Source organism: Sebastes fasciatus, chromosome 8 (assembly GCF_043250625.1).
Source record: "Sebastes fasciatus isolate fSebFas1 chromosome 8, fSebFas1.pri, whole genome shotgun sequence".
Lineage (NCBI taxonomy): Eukaryota > Metazoa > Chordata > Actinopteri > Perciformes > Sebastidae > Sebastes > Sebastes fasciatus.
This window is the reverse complement of record NC_133802.1, coordinates 30,337,131-30,354,076: the sequence shown is the minus strand read 5'-3', so window position 1 is coordinate 30,354,076 and position 16,946 is coordinate 30,337,131. Positions and strand designations below refer to the sequence as shown.

The following is a 16,946-nucleotide window of genomic DNA, read 5'->3' as shown; positions in this document are numbered from 1 at the left end:
TCTGAAAATTATGTGAAAAATATCGAAGAATTATGTGAAAAATAACTAAAAAAACATCAGAAAAATATGTAAAAAGAGTGTTGAGAAAATCCTCCTCATTAACTCGTTATTGTGTATTACTGTACCTGATCATTGATCACTGATCATTGATCACAGTTTTGCCAGGTGAGTGACCATCAGGTCACATCAGGAGCTCCAACAAGGTCTGATGAGGACTACACATCCCATGATGCACTGCTGCCACCTGCTGGCTGTCGCTGCTCAGCTGTATGAACATGATGTATTATATTATTATTATATACAGTCTATCAACACATTAAGGTTTCTTATGGAAGTTTTTATTGGACTTTATTAGTTTTAACCCACAGAAGACATTCCACAAATGTGTACAATGATCTGCAAATATTTCACTATCCACAAACATGTATATTTGTATTTGTGTTGTGTAAAGTCACATCCACAAAAACACAGGGCGATTTGCAAATACGCATAACTTACTCTGTAAATATGTATTTTAAAGTTTACATGTAAAGTGATATCTACACACATTTGTGCATCTTTTTCGCGTTTTCAGATCGCTTCCTGTGGATTTACGGGCCACATGACATTTGTAACTTTCCTCCTGTTTGTTTACAGAATTTTGTCCGATTGGTATTTCAGCAGATCTGTAGATATTAGTTGTAATCCACAGAAGACAATTCACAAATATGTAACATGATCTGCAAATATTTCACTACCCACAAACGTATTTTTGTATTTGTGTTGTGTAAAGTCACATCACATCAGAAGTGATCTGCATATGTGCAAATAGCATTCCACGTGTAGAAATAGATGCACAAATGCGTGTTTATCACTTTACATGCAAACCTTAAAATACGTATTTACAGAGTAAGTTATGCGTATTTGCAAATCGGCCTGTATTTTTGTGGATGTGACTTTACACAACACAAATACAAAAAATCCGTTTGTGGGTAGTGAAATATCTGCAGATCATGTTACATATTTGTGGAATGTCTTCTGTGGATTACAACTAATAAAGTCCAATAAAAACTTCCATAGTTTCTTTAAACGTTCATCTGTAACTAATGTTTTTAATATTTCATCGTTTTTTAATGAGCTTCAGTTTCTAGTTTCCGTCAAACTGGAAGTATATATTTATTTATTTGTTTGTTTGTTTGTTTGTTTGTTTGTTTATTTCTGTAAATATTAATTTAAAGTTTTAAAGCATACAGTTTGACTGACTGGAGCTGTTACTGATGAAAAAAAAATGAAATAATTAATGAAAACAAATAATGACTCGTGACCTCTCGTTGACCTCTGACCTGGTGAAATCCTGGCTCTGTGATTGGCTGAGCAGACTGAGTGGCAGACGGGTGAAGATGGCGGTTCAGGTGTCCGCGGTGCTGCTGCTGCTTGGACTCTCAGCGGGTCTCGGTCTCTCTGCGGGCCCCGGACTCTCGTCTCCCGGTTCCGGTCCGGACTCTGAGCGCGGCCGGATGGAGCTGCGTCGCGTGCGGAGCCTCGCCGCTCAGCCCAGGTACGGAGGATGTTGGGCTCGAGCTGTGGAGCACCTGGACACGCGCTGCAGGGACATGACGTCAGAGAGCCAGAGCCAGATCGCGCTGAGTTTCACCTTCTGTCACCTGAGCAGGTAAATATAATGTTTTTAACAGGTTAAAGCTTCGTTATGAGCACTTTTACTTTTGAGACTGAGTGTTTTTTCTGATAACAATATCAGGACTACAGTGGCCTTCTGGGTTAATGTCTTCTTACCAAAGTAAACGTCTTAAGGGTAATAAAAGTAATAATAATAATAATAATTTAATATGTATTCAATATATACATTAAACTGGTTTATTATTCATTTATTTGACTGAAAACAGTCAAATCTAGTGTTAAAATTTGAAAATCAGCCAAAAAACCCAACATGTGTAATATTAACGTGTTGTCGTCAGGTCAAAACATCAATATTAAACTAACATGTATCAATGATCTGATGACTTCATGATTTTATAGAAAGAAAGAAACTGTTTGACAAAAGTAAACAACAGAAATTATTTATTTTTTTAAAAATCTTTTTTTTGACGATGAATTAATGATTGCTGTTTGTATAAAAAAATGTATAGATAAATTAAAGAAAAGAGATTTAGTTTGAAAATCTCTCTCTCTCTCTCTCTGTATGTCAGCTCAGGCAGGGATTTCCCATCATGCCCTGAGGGGTCAGAGGTCAGCAGGTGTACAGGTGGTATGGACGCTGTGGCCTTTAACACCTATACCGAGTTCTTCACCCACACTCACTCCATCTGTCACTTCCTGCAGTCTGAAGCCTGGCAGAGCCGAGCTGAGAACACCATGCACAGGTGAGACACCTGAACAGGTAACATACACACAGGTAATACAGGTAACACCTATACAGGTAACATACACACAGGTAATACAGGTAACATAGACACAGGTAATACAGGTAACACTTGTACAGGTAACACCCTGTACAGGTATCATACACACAGGTAATACAAGTAACACCCTGTACAGGTATCATACACATAGGTAATACAAGTAACATACACACAGGTAATACAGGTAAAACCTGTACAGGTAATATAGGTAACACCTGTACAGGTAACATACACACAGGTAATACAGGTAACATCCTGTACAGGTAACATACAAACAGGTAATACAGGTAACACCTGTACAGGTAATATAGACACAGGTAATACAGGTAACACCTGTACAGGTGACATACACAGGTAATACAGGTTATCACCCAGTACAGGTATCATACACACAGGTAATACAAGTAACATACACACAGGTAATACAGGTAACACCTGTACAGGTAATATAGGTAACACCTGTACAGGTAACATACACACAGGTAATACAGGTAACACCTGTAACATTGACTTGACTGTACAGGTAGTGGTATGATATCAGGGGTTGTTTGCTGTCTGTGTGAATATTACCTGTACATGTGTGTCAGGTTAACAGAGAGTTCAGCAGGTGTCGCTGACCAGCTTCAGTCCACCAGGCAGATGGCTGAGGATCTAATTGATGCCCAGACTGCTGCCTTAGAGGCACAACAAGAGATCCTGAACAACGGCGAGGAGCTGAGAGTCACCCTGAGAGACTCTACCCAGGGTAAAAAATACACAGACAATCGACCTGAGAGACTTTACCCAGGGTAGAAAGTTTAGACAGACACACAACCTGAGAGACTTGACACTGGGTAAAAAAATGATAAATCCTCACAGACTATACACAGGGTAAAAAAAATTACATGTTTGTCTGTCTCTCTCTCTGTCTGTCTGTCTGTCTGTCTGTCTCGCTCCGCCTCTCTGTGTCTCTCCACCTGTCTGTGTCTCTCCACCTGTCTGTCTGTCTCCACCTGTCTGTCTGTCTCGCTCCGCCTCTCTGTGTCTCTCCACCTGTCTGTCTGTCTGTCTGTCTCCGCCTGTCTGTCTGTCAGGTCTGCGGTCGGTGTTCTCGGAGCTCAGCAGTGTCTCCAGAGAGCAGCAGGTGGTTTTGTCTGAACTCTTCAACAGAGTTTCTTTCCTGCACAGTTTCCTGCTGATGGAGTCTCACAGTCTGAGCTCCTGCTGCTACAACGCTGCTGCTCTCTGCACCTCCTTCCTGCTCACCTCCACCCGCCGCTCCTCCAGAGCCAGGTAACACCTCTTCCTCCACCCTTAGCCAGGTAACTCCTCCTCCTCCTCCACCCTTAGCCAGGTAACTCGTCCTCCTCCTCCACCCTCAGCCAGGTAACTCCTCCTCCTCCACCCTTAGCCATGTAACTCCTCCTCCTCAGCCATGTAACTCCTCCTCCTCCTCCTCCGCCATGTAACTCCTCCTCCTCCTCCTCCATCTCCTCCACCCTTAGCCAGGTAACCCCTCCTCCTCCTCCACCCTTAGCCAGGTAACTCCTCCTCCTCAGCCAGGTAACCCCTCCTCCTCCTCCACCCTTAGCGAGGTAACTCCTTATCCTCCTCCACCCTTAGCCAGGTAACCCGTCCTCCTCCTCCACCCACAGCCATGTAACTCCTCCTCCTCCTCCTCTTCCTCCTCCTCCACCCTTAGCCAGGTAACTCATCCTCCTCAGCCGTGTAACTCCGCCTCCAACTCCTCCATCCTTAGCCAGGTAACTCCTTATCCTCCTCCACCCTTAGCCAGGTAACCCGTCCTCCTCCTCCACCCTTAGCCAGGTAACTCCTCCTCCTCCGCCTCCACCCTTAGCCAGGTAACTCCTCCTCCTCCACCCTCAGCCAGGTAACTCCTCCTTCCTTAACCAGGTAACTCCTCCACCTCTTCCTCCTCCTGTGTTTAGGTTGGTGTTGTTGAGTCTGGTGTGTTTCAATTTCTACCTGGAGAGGAAGATCAACCAGTTTGTGATGAACTCTGATTCTCCTGAACACCAACAAATGGTGAGTACGTCACACCTGACAGGTGAGCTCCAGCAGCTGTGTGTCCTCCTTATAACCTGTGTGTGTGTGCGTGTGTGTGCAGGAGCTGGTCAGTGTGTATGTGAGTGTGTTAAGGCGCTTCATGGTGTGTGTTGGAGTGTGTGTCCTGCTGTGTGTGTGTGTTGGGTACAGAGACCCCTTCCAGCAGAGTCTGCAGCAGCTCAGAGAGACTCAGAGGAGCCTGCAGGAGGTGCTGCAGCAGGCAGGTGAGTCCACACCTTCACCGCAATACACCGTCATCATCACAGCAACATCTGGACCTCTGGACGCCAGAGGAACCGCAGCTGCTGATTGGTTCATCCTGTCTGTCTGTCTGTCTCGCTGTCTGTCTGTCTGCAGAGTCTTTGGCAGAGCTACAGAAGAAGAATCAGCTGACTGTGAAGGTGAGAACAGAAGTGAACCAATGATGTCACAGATGGTTGCTTCCTGTCACGTCAGACTGACCAATCAGATCTCTTCCAGAGGAGGTCAGAGAGTAGAGGAAGAGAGGAGGCGCTGAGGAGGAGACAGGAGATGATAATAAAAGAAGAAGAAGAAGAAAAAGAAGAAGTGGAGGAGGAGGAGGAGCTCTGCAGCACGTTGGTGTCTCCAACCACAGAGGACCCAGACCTGTCTCACCTGTCTCACATTGGTCAGTACCTGTCTCACATGTCGGTCAGTAACTGTCTCACATCGGTCAGTACCTGTCTCACATGTCACACGCCGGTCAGTACGTGTCTCACCTATGTGTCCACATACTTTTGGCCACGTTGGTATTTAAAGTAAAAGTGTATTTGTACTGCAGGATGGAGTACTGACAGTATTCTCAGCAGTACAGTGAACAGCTCAGCGGCTGACATCACCCTGCAGCAAAACATTACCCACAATGCCTCAGTTCAGAGTCCCACTACCCAGAATGCCTCAGTGAGTGCAGGTAGACGCCGTCGTCGCTCCTCCGTCTCCTCCCCTCTGGTCTACAGCATCCTGGTGGAGGACAAACAGGTACATCTGACCAAACCTCTCTGCTTCACCGTTAATACGTTTAACTCAAACCTCTCTGCTTCACTGTTAATACGTTTAACTCAAACCTCTCTACTTCACTGTTAAAAATTTAACTGAAACCTCTCTGCTTCACCGTTAATACGTTTAACTCAAACCTCTCTGCTTCACTGTTAAAAGTTTAACTCTAACCTCTGCTTCACCGTTAATACGTTTAACTCAAACCTCTCTGCTTCACTGTTTATACGTTTAACTCAAACCTCTCTGCTTCACTGTTAAATGTTTAACTCAAACCTCTGCCTCACTGTCAATACGTTTAACTCAAACCTCTCTGCTTCACTGTTAAAAGTTTAACTCTAACCTCTCTGCTTCACCGTTAATACGTTTAACTCAAACCTCTCTGCTTCACTGTCAGTATGTTTAACTCAAACCTCTCTGCTTCACTGGTAAAAGTTTAACTCTAACCTCTCTGCTTCACCGTTAATACATTTAACTCAAACCTCTCTGCTTCACCTGCTTTTTATTATTCAGATGTTCTTAGCGTTACCGTGGTAACCACAGGAACCACAAAGAGATTTAAAGTCTGCATGACCTCTGACCTCTGCTCCTCCCTCTCTTTTTTCCCCTCTGTATGTATCTCCATCCTCCTCATCCTCTTCTTCGTCCTGATTGATCAGCCTCGGTACAGCCTGAGGAGCAGAAGATCAGAGACTCACTGAAGGACGCTCTCGCTTTGTTTCATTTCTCTGCTGTAGATTTTAAACAGAATGTTTTTTTCTGAATATCAATAAAACTGAATTTTAGATTTTAAACGGACCGATGTGAAACTGGTGTTCAGCTACACAACACTGCCCCCTGCAGGACGTTAACAATCACACAATCACATGATCACAGTTCAGCTTCAGCAGCTGGAAAGAGAAACTGTCTGATTTTAATGAACCAACGAAGCCTCCTCGCTCACTGGAGACGACATCGTGTCTCATCTCAACTAATGTACAGAAATAATTAAAAAAAACAGCTGGTTTCTGATGACAGCAGCTCCAACACTGATCACATCTAAATCTGCAGCAGATAGAGATAGCAATTAAAATGTGTTTGTTAAAAGAACAGCATTATACAATCTAGAGAGAACAGCTACACTCAGTCTGATGTTATAGGACTAATATTAATAATCACTTCAGTCAAAATGAAGTTGAACAGAAAACAACTGAAGAAGAGAAGATGAAGAGGTAACACTTAATTTTACAGGTACGCAAATTTCATGGTAATTAGGTGATAATTAGCAATAACCTATTTGAATTTTCTTTTGAATTACTGCCAAATTACCCCAATATTTACCTCAAAATTGATCTTGTATTATAAACATTATTTAATAATTCTATTCCGCTATTTCCCAATAGCTGATAATTTATTGAATACATTTCCAAAAAAAGAATACAAAGTTAATTAATATGCTTTATTTCCATGTCTGCTTGTAAATAGATGATAATCAGCAAATAACTTATTTGAAATTTCTTTAAAAAACTCCCTGAATCATGACATTAGTTACCAGGTTACATTTGTGTAGACAATAAGTCACAAACATACATTTAAACGTAGAGCTGCCGTTGGTGCTGTTTCCACAGCTGGTTTGTTTATTATACAGTATTAATAATATATAATTTTAATAAACGGATTGATCTTGTAGGAAACACCTGTGTTCACCTGTCAGAGCTGTTCTGAGACGGTGAAGCAGAATTATCAGAATAAAAAACATGTTTGTTTTGATGTATTAATAATTTACCGTTAACAATTACTCACACAAAAGCTGGCGGTGTAAAAAACAGCATATTGGGACAAACTATTATTACTGTGGATTTCACATCTAAACTGTCTTCATGAGGCTCTGAACAGGATTTAATGACGAGTTAGCAGATAGACAGAGGGAGCGATGGAGCCCTCTTCTGGCTGAAAGAGACTCCCATGATCCTTCACTTTCATCTCTGCTGCTCCAACTGTCACAAGAGTTAAAAAATAATGAAAGTGTGATGAGGAGGAGAATCGGCTGACTGACTTCTGCAGCTCTGACGGAAAGAAAAGAGCAAAAACAAACTGCTGTTGGAATTTGTCTCCACAGTTTTCCTTTTGCTTCAAATTTCAGCCTCAAAAAACAAAAAAAAAAGAAGGAGAGAAAATGAGAAACAGACCACAGAGAGAGGAGGAGGAGGAGGAGGAGGAGGAGGAGGAGGAGGAGGAGGAGGAGGGGAGCTGGTCTGGGATCAGATGTCTGGCTGGAGGAGGAGTTGTGGTGTCGGTCTGCAGCTCAGATCAGATTTTTCACACAAAAGCCTGAAGCTGCCGAGAGAGAAGAGCGACTGACCGACCGTCTGTGTGACTGACCGTCTGTCTGTCTGTTTGGACAAACTGACGCTGGAATGAAGGATTAAAAATCAGCAGAGGAAGTGAACCTGAAGCAGCAGGAGGAGGAGAAATCAGGAAAAAGTGTAAAGTTGAAGGAAAAGTGAAGCGACTTCTGTATTGGAGCTGAGTCGGCACATTCTGGATTCTTCAGGAGGAAACTAAGGAGAGAAGATTTACTCAGACAAGGTCAAGTTATTTTTCTTTGCATCCGCTCTGATCTGATCTCTGAGCATCTGAGGAAAGTTGTTATTGAATCACATTAGTTGGATTCTACTGATCTGATGGAGACGAGACGATTTCTACGTTTTCTGATAGAGTGACAGAAAGAGGGAGAGATGGGAGAGAGAGGGGGAGGATGAGGGAGGGAGACTCTGACCTCCACATGACTTCAACCCGACAACGAGCAGAAACGTGATGCTGAAGTTCTGCTGAAGTTCTGCTGAAACAGACTTTATGTGATGTGATGAACTTTCTGGGGACTCGACAGGAAGTGACTGATTCAAACACAAACTTTCAGATTAAATGTCTCATTTTGAAACAAACGGAAACATGAATATGAACTGAAACAAACAAAGAGTGACCTCTGACCTGCGTACAGGTGTGGACTGACGTACCTGTACAGGTGTGGACCGACATACCTGCGCGGCATGCAGCTGAACCGACCTCGTAGCACCTTGCTCGGGTTCAACCTCCCCTCTCCTCCTCCTCCTCCTCCTCCCTCACCTCCTCCTCCACCCCCTCCTCCCTCCTTCTCCAGTCAGTTCAGCACCAGGAGGTTCTCCTACCACCTGAACACCACCTCAACGCCACCATCACTCCGCAGCTCCACCCGCAGGACAGGTGAGTGAACTGCAGCTTCAGTGAGTGAGACAGGTGGTTAGAGCCGTAAACAAGATGTACATTTACAAAACCAACAGTTAGTCTTCATCTTTAAAGCACTGTGTAGTGAACAGTGTACCTGAGCAGGTAGTGAACGGTGTACCTGAGCAGGTAGAGTGCGGTGTACCTGAGCAGGTAGAGTGCGGTGTACCTGAGCAGGCAGTGAACAGGGTATCTGAGCAGGTAAAGTAGGGTGTACCTGAGCAGGCAGAGAACGGTGTACCTGAACAGGTTGTGAATGGTGTACCTGAGCAGGTAGTGTACGGTGTACCTGAGCAGGTAGAGTGCGGTGTACCTGAGCAGGCAGTGAACAGGGTATCTGAGCAGGTAAAGTAGGGTGTACCTGAGCAGGCAGAGTACGGTGTACCTGATAAAACTTTCCTTAGGAAAACAACAAGCCAGGCTTATGGTGACTTTTCCAGGGAGAAAGGGATCCTTTTTGACCGACGGTGTTCAGCATGTAAGGCTCTAGCTGAGGAGGTAGCTACCCAACGTGAACTAATGTTGTTAGAGGAGTTTAAAGACTGTGTGTCTGAGCATGCTGTGGTGAACTTGAATGAGCAGAAAGTAACTACACTGCAGCAGGCCGCTACCTTGGCGGAAGTGTTCACTGTCACGCACAAAAGTGTTTCTAATAAATTCCTTCTCCCACCGTAGTTTTTCTCAGAACTCTGATGACACGCATGTCATGCATGCCAAAGCGTCGTCATGTGGTTATAACTTTGAGAAACAGTGTTTTTTCTGTCACAAGCGTGGTCACATAGTCGCCGACTGCATGGCGTTGGGTCCTAAGTCTGCCTGTGATGCGAGTGCAGTGGTGAGAGGTATTGAAATGGGTTTCGTGCCCGCACCTCTTCACCGTATTTATGTGCAGTTATACATTAACTAACTCACTCACTATTATTATATAGTAGTAGTATAGTTATACTCCCAAGCCGACGGACACCATGTCGCGATGACTGGGGCTCCCCCGTCCACACCGCCCAGAGCTGCTCACCGTGTCAGCTCTTTCCGTCTGCTTGGGAGTATAACCGAATTAGATAGTTAATCATTTAGTTAGTTAGTTAGTTAAAGGAAAACACGGATCACACGTGTTTGCTTTGGTGATAACTTTTACTTTGTGATGGTAGTTTTGGTATGCTAATGTTGAGCCGGTAGCTAGCTAGCTAGCAGAAGCTACCAGGAAGTTACGTAAACAAACGCTGTAGCGTGGGCTTCAGAATAAAGTAGTGCTTTGGGCGTTTATTTTCTTAGCGACCCTGTCTTTGAACGGTCTGAATGAGACAGCTGCCTGTCGGTGGGCTCTTTCAGTGATACTAGCCAGCGCTGCAGTAACGTTACTGATCTCCGTTTCAGCGTCAGTTAGTTTTAACATTGTAAAACTCATCTTTACATCAATAGCAATACAATAGTGTCCCCTCTTTTGTTTTCTTCTGTCCCGTGTCTCCTCCGTCTCCGTCTTTCACGGTCTATACCGTTGTATCTGTGTAACTCAGCCGAGCCAACCAACCTCGTGACGTCACAGGCTAGAGTACTGCAACATGGCGGCGCTCTTGCCACAAGAGATGAAACGAAGCTTATTTTTTCTCTTAAATACTGACATTTGTCATGTTTGTTAAATAATTGTTACCTTTGTTTATGCACTTCCGTTGTCCTTCATTCTCTTTCCATTGTTTTTTTTCTTTTTTTAATGGCACTCTCCTCATCCCCTGGATTAATCGGGGAACGTAACACTGTGAACTCATAATTAATTTATTATGATAAAATAAATAAATATCTGAGTTTTGTGTGTACGTGCACCGTGTGTGTGTGTGTGTGTGTGTGTGTGTGTGTGTGTGTTGAGTTTTGAGCGAGTGAGGCAGGAAACCACAGACAACGTGGCAGAGAGAGAGGGTCAGTTTTTCTCAAAGTATATAAAAAACACAAGAGTCTGACTTCTCTTTAGTTTCATATCATTATAATAACAGTCAATAGATGACTAAGTTTAACTATCTTCAGGATTCTTTGTTCATCTGCACAGTGTTGTTTCTGCTCCCCTCCTGTTACATGTGGAGGGATTTTATTCTGAAAGGTTCTGTTTGTGCTCTTAGTTTCAGGGCTGATTAGTGCCAGGAAGTTTGAGTGTTATGTTGCCTCACTATACCAGCGTCTGGACCTCTAAATATATAGAGCATTTTGAGTTTTTTTCTGACAGACTTATTATTCCATCTATTCCGTAGGGATTTCGGTCAACTACTAACTTCTGCATACTTTCAGCTACAGAAACCATTCAAATTTCTTCAGCTCTTTAAAGACATTTCTGCTTGCAACTTCAACCGACTTGTTTTAATGTAAGGGAATAGGACCTACTCCAAGTTTGAAGTTCAACTACTTCTTCATACTTTCAGCTACAGACTTTATTTAAGTGTTACAAGGGTGACAAACTAATTACAATTCTTCCGTCCATTATTCGGCGGACAACTAGTTCTGCATACTTTCAGCTACAGAAACCATTCAGATATCAAAACGTTATGCTCTAAGGACATTTCCGCTTGTTTTCAACTCTTTTTCTACCTTTCATGCTTTTTAAAGTACGAAGCATTTTTTCTTTCAGCCTTTTCAGTCAATTCATTTCAACTTCTGCCTTTGACAGGATTACAGTTTAGCTTCTTGATTTTCTAGCAAAGTATTTCAGCTCTTAGCTTCTTTAGGTAATGCATGTCAGCTTCCAGCTCTGCCATTTTTACTTTTGCGCATTTCTGCATGTTCAGCAATGCTAAGCAATTTATTTTAGCTTTCAGCATTCACGTGCATTCTCTGCAGGAAATGCATTTTCTAGTGTCATTAGCTGGTTCTAGTTACAGCAGCTGTTATTACACAGCATCATGTGTCCGATACAAACAAACACGTGACACTTTTTACATGTGAAGCATCTGGATAGAAAATATGTCCGAACATGTATCATGTACAGTATGTAGTCCGTGACGTCATTCAAGTGGTCTCAGTGTCCTGCTTGTCCCCCCAGCATGCCGTGCAGCAGCAGCACATGAAGATATGAATGAAGAGCTGAAGGTTAAAAATAGACGACAGATTCAGCTGCAATTAGTGTGTGCGTGCGTGCGTGCGTGTGTGTGTGTTTTGTACTGTTGTGTACTGAGTATCTACTGTTGTGTTTAGAGTCTCTACCAGGTGTTTCTAGTTTCTACTGTTGATTCTAGAATCTCTACTGTTGATTCTAGAGTCTCTACCGTTGATTCTAGAATCTCTACTGTTGAATCTATAGTCTTTATTGTTGATTCTAGAGTCTCTACCGTTGATTCTAGAATCTCTACTGTTGAATCTATAGTCTCTACCGTTGATTCTAGAATCTCTACTGTTGATTCTAGAATCTCTACTGTTGATTCTAGAGTCTACCGTTGATTCTAGAATCTTTACTGTTGATTCTACAGTCTGTACTGTTGATTCTAGAGTCTCTACTGTTGATTCTAGAATCTCTACTGTTGAATCTATAGTCTCTACCGTTGATTCTAGAATCTCTACTGTTGATTCTAGAATCTCTACTGTTGATTCTAGAGTCTCTACCATTGATTCTAGAATCTTTACTGTTGAATCTACAGTCTCTACCGTTGATTCTAGAGTCTCTACTGTTGATTCTAGAGTCTCTACTGTTGATTCTACAGTCTTTACTGTTGATTCTAGAATCTCTACTGTTGAATCTATAGTCTTTATTGTTGATTCTAGAGTCTCTACCGTTGATTCTAGAATCTCTACTGTTGAATCTATAGTCTCTACCGTTGATTCTAGAGTCTCTACTGTTGATTCTAGAGTCTCTACTGTTGATTCTAGAATCTCTACTGTTGAATCTATAGTCTTTATTGTTGATTCTAGAGTCTCTACCGTTGATTCTAGAATCTCTACTGTTGAATCTATAGTCTCTACCGTTGATTCTAGAATCTCTACTGTTGATTCTAGAATCTCTACTGTTGATTCTAGAGTCTCTACTGTTGATTCTAGAATCTTTACTGTTGATTCTACAGTCTGTACTGTTGATTCTAGAGTCTCTACTGTTGATTCTAGAATCTCTACTGTTGAATCTATAGTCTCTACCGTTGATTCTAGAATCTCTACTGTTGATTCTAGAATCTCTACTGTTGATTCTAGAGTCTCTACCATTGATTCTAGAATCTTTACTGTTGAATCTACAGTCTCTACCGTTGATTCTAGAGTCTCTACTGTTGATTCTAGAGTCTCTACTGTTGATTCTAGAGTCTCTACTGTTGATTCTACAGTCTTTACTGTTGATTCTTGAGTCTCTACTGTTGATTCTAGAGTGTCTACTGTTGTTTTTAGAGTATCTTATGTTTCTGCTGTTGTCTTTAGTATTTTTACCAACGTTTCTAGAGTTTGTACTGTTGGTTCTACTATTTCTATTGATGGTTCAAGTGTTTATTGTTTCTGATGTTATTTCTATCTGTGCTACTACTGAAAACAGCGTGGGTCTACTGTTTGAAACGGCAATTGTCCATATTTCTACCTCTATATGTACAATTGTCCTGGTGACAGAAGATGCACAACACATAATCACAACGTCGCCGGTTCGACTCCAGCTGGGACCTCCGTTACATGTCGTACTCCTCATATCTCCATGAATCGCTGTCAACATGAAACCGTTAACCTCCTCTCGTCTCAGTTTAAAACCAGACGAACAGCTGAACTCTGTAAAAGACACATCAAGGACACACACACGCACACACATTTCTCCATTCATAGATGTCCTGGGGGGATGGACGAGTGAGCTTGTCTCTCTGTGGGTCACTGGGTCGCTCACTGTTGCTGTGGGGGGGAAGGGGAGCTGTGTCTGTGTGCGTGTGTGTGTGTGTGCATGTGTGTGTGAGAGGTCAGAGGTCAGAGGTCAGCCTGTAGTTTTATCTCCTCCCCTGCCAGATGATAACAGGGTGTGTTTGCTTTTGCTTCACTCAGATGTGTTAAAGTGTTTGGGTGCGTTTGTTTTTCAGCCTCAGAAGAGAGAGCTGGTTTTATCCTCCTTAGAGCAGCACTGACAGTTCAGTAACCAGAGGGTGTGTTTGATTTCTTGTTCTACAGTTGTGACTCTCCACCTCCTCCGTCTTCTTCAGTAACTGGGGTGTGTGTTTGTTTTGATCACCCTGTCTGTCTGTCTGTCTGTCTGTCTGCTCTACAGGATCAGCAGCCCCTTAACAGGGGTGTGTTTGTTTTTGTTCATCATGTCCTGACCCAGCTGTGGGGTGGAGTTAGATCAACTGTGTCTCTGCTGTCTTCTGATCAGGACGAACACATTCAATTCATGAAATCCACTCATACAGTAATAATTAATTTGTAATAATTAGAAATAAAATAATGATATATAACATATTTTTGAATAGTGGGTGTTTCATTATTAAGATATATGTCACATCCGCCACTAACAGCTGTTATTAAGAAACATGTGGAGTGACATTAATCAAACTGTATTTAGTAAAACTCGATGATTTTCACTTCCTGTCAGCTTTTAGTTTTCTGTTAAAGGAAGTGACACCTCCAACTCCTGGTGGGCTTTTAATTTGATAAACCTGCAGGAAGTGTTGAGTTTCATGAACAGTTAAACTGTAGTGAATCAGTGTGTCATTGTTGAATTAGTGCTGTGGAAATATTTATGTATAATATATATAAATATTTATACATAATATACAATGTTATATATTATATGTATATATAGAGAGAGGGGCGTCGAACTACGTGATTATAAGGGATAGAATGGAGTTGATGACTAATGTTCTCTGTGAAATCATGTTCAAAGTGCCCTTAAAACATGACAAATTTGTTGTTGTTTTTCTCATCCAGTGATGTTTTATTCTTTGAAATATTTTTATATATATAGATATATATATCTATATATATATACAGTATGTGAGTGTAACTGATTACATCCTCTAATGTTTTTATCACAGACTGACTGTTATTATTATTATTATTATTATATAGACTTTGTTGATCACAGATTTTATTTAGTATGAAAATAATCTGGAACATTTGTGTGTGTGTGTGTGTGTGTGTGTGTGTGTGTGTGTGTGTGCGTGCGTGTGCAGCAGATGGTGGAGGCTCTCTGGAGGTAAATCTCTCCATTTAGAACAAAGACAGATTAAATATCATGTTTTTTGTGTTGTGTCATTCAGAGTCGGAGGGAGGCGGGGCTTGTGTCAGGTGTTCTGCAGTATCAGTTCTGAGCATCAGTCAGGTGACCAGGTGGTAGACATAAAGCTGCCTTCATTGTTACCTCTGTTTCAATTTTAGTAAAAATCTCTGCAGAAAAGGTCCATTCCTGTCTGTCTCTCTCCTCACCTGTCTGTCTCTCTCCTCACCTGTCTGTATCATTAGACTTAGTTTAGCTCTGAGAATATCTAGTGACAAAGTGGACGTTTGTGCAGAAATAAATGCTGCAGCTCCTCCAGACCAACAGAGGTTTCCCGTGTCTTGTGAAGTGATGGAGCTCCGCAGCGAGAAACGTTATCGTCTCCGACCAAAACTCCGGTGTCTTCCCTGTTCCCTCCGGCCGCGGTCGGGAGGCTGAAGCAGGAAAAGCCAACACTAGGATCAGCATTGATTCATAGAGAGACCTTCGTCTGGTCAGCTAACATTACTGCCAAGCAGTGAAATATAGAGTGATATTGTGGTTTTAGCTGACGTGTGTCGCCTCACTGTTTTGAGCGATGCTCGTTCATGTCTATGTAGAGCGAGCACAAGCGCGAGCAACAGGACGCTGACTTTTGTTGACTTAACGGCCACAGGTGTCGCTGTTAACAAGCACTTATGATTCTTACAAACAGTCCCTTTAAAAGAAAATCTGCCCATTTTCTAAAACAATAAAGGAGGTCTGACAAAGCGTCAGGATGAGATGAGTTGGGATGAGAAGGTGTTGAAAGACACTCCATCTCTCTACCGCTCTTAATTTGTTGTCAAGGAAACCAAAATGGAGGAGAGTTTCTCCCTCTCTCTCTCTCCCCCCTCTCTCGCTCCCTCTCTCGCTCCCTCTCTCGCTCCCTCTCTCTCTCTCGCTCCCTCTCATCTCTCTCTCTCTCTCTCTCTCTCCCTCTCTCTCTCTATCTCCATCTCTCGCTCCCTCTCTCTCTCTCGCTCTCTCTCATCTCTCTCTCTCTCTCTCTCTCTCCCTCTCTCTCTCTATCTCCATCTCTCGCTCCCTCTCTCTCTCCCTCTCTCTCTCATCCCTCTCTCTCTCTCCCTCTCTCTCTCTCCATTTCGCTCTCTCTCTCTCTGTCTAAATCTCCCCCCTCACACCCTCTCTCTCACCCTCTCTCTCTCCCTCTCCCCCCTCTCTCTCTCTCTCCCTCTCCCCCCCTCTCTCTCACCCTCTCTCTCTCCCTCTCCCTCTCTCTCTCTCATCATCTCTCTCTCTCTCTCTCCTTCTCTCTTTCTCCCCTCTCTCTCTCTCCCCCTCCTCTCTCTCCTCCCCGCCCGCCGCTCTCTCACACCGGGCAGCCCACTGAATCAAACCGAGCGGATCTAACCTACTTATCGGTCCTGTAGCAGCAGCCTGTCGGTCTGTCAGCCGGTCCGCTGTGTGCGTGTGTGTGGGTCGGAGCCGTGCCGGTCCGGTCCGTGCGTGTATCCGTGTGTGTGTGTGTGTATCTGACCCGGTTTCTTCTCCGTGCTGTGGACCGGGAGAGCCGCTCTCTCTCCATCAACACTGTCTTTAATGACCGGATTTGTGTTTTGCTGCGCGATGTACATGGACAGAAGCAGCCTGACCAGAGGTGAGTACTACTGTAGTAGTACTACTGTAGTATTACTGCAGGCCTACTGCATGTACTACACATCTGCACCGTGTACCGAGGTACCTGCTGATGCACGCGCACGCGCGCACACACGAGCGCGTGCACAGCTGCAGCCTCATCACACCTTTTCCTCCTCGCTGTGTTTTTATCTCTATTGATGAATATGAATATAAATATGTAGAATCATAATAATATGATGATGGTGTGTGTGTGTGGGGGGGGATGACATACGCGCGCTCACACTGGGTGTCGTGCACGCGCACACACTGACCGACATCTCGCCGCAGTGAATGTAGGCTAGTATGGCTGCATGATACTGCGTCTGCCAGATGTGAGTCTGCAGCTCTCTCATCACGTGACTCACTTTATACATATATATTATACATGCATCTATATATATAGATGTATAGGTATATATAAGGATCAGTAATCTCTCTGC

The 16,946-nt window shown here is 43.2% G+C and overlaps 2 protein-coding genes across 4 annotated transcripts in view; both read left to right on the top strand.

Annotated features, from left to right (window-relative positions):
- Positions 1 to 1,339: 1,339 nt before the first annotated feature.
- Positions 1,340 to 6,253, top strand: LOC141773174 (uncharacterized). Of its 2 annotated transcripts, XM_074644928.1 has the most exons (10): positions 1,342 to 1,651; positions 2,187 to 2,360; positions 2,987 to 3,144; positions 3,473 to 3,671; positions 4,328 to 4,424; positions 4,507 to 4,669; positions 4,803 to 4,846; positions 4,926 to 5,094; positions 5,248 to 5,444; positions 6,119 to 6,253. In XM_074644928.1, exons 1-10 carry the CDS (start codon positions 1,380 to 1,382, stop codon positions 6,158 to 6,160), a joined length of 1,515 nt encoding a protein of 504 aa, XP_074501029.1. In that variant the 5' UTR covers positions 1,342 to 1,379; the 3' UTR covers positions 6,161 to 6,253. The 2 variants fall into 2 exon arrangements, with proteins under 2 accessions (XP_074501030.1, XP_074501029.1); XM_074644929.1 differs by lacking the exon at positions 6,119 to 6,253 and having other exon boundaries at positions 1,340 to 1,651; positions 4,926 to 5,168; positions 5,248 to 5,409.
- Positions 6,254 to 7,664: 1,411 nt separating this feature from the next.
- The window catches only part of fgd1 (FYVE, RhoGEF and PH domain containing 1), a 30,335-nt gene continuing 21,053 nt past the window's right edge, over positions 7,665 to 16,946 (top strand). The window contains exon 1 of one of the 2 annotated variants that reach the window (XM_074644924.1): positions 7,665 to 8,681. In XM_074644924.1, the coding sequence (XP_074501025.1) occupies positions 8,489 to 8,681 (193 nt within the window). In that variant the 5' untranslated portion in view covers positions 7,665 to 8,488. Of the gene's footprint in view, positions 8,682 to 16,154; positions 16,487 to 16,946 lie in introns of those variants that run through there. The other variant, XM_074644926.1, reaches the window with a different exon arrangement.

Coding starts and splice junctions, on each gene's coding strand:
- LOC141773174 (XM_074644928.1), top strand. CDS start 1,380: ATGGCGGTTCAGGTGTCCGCGGTGCTGCTGCTGCTTGGACTCTCAGCG. Junction 3,672..4,327: donor CGCCGCTCCTCCAGAGCCAG/GTAACACCTCTT, acceptor TCCTGTGTTTAG/GTTGGTGTTGTTGAGTCTGG. Junction 5,095..5,247: donor GTCTCACCTGTCTCACATTG/GTCAGTACCTGT, acceptor TTTGTACTGCAG/GATGGAGTACTGACAGTATT.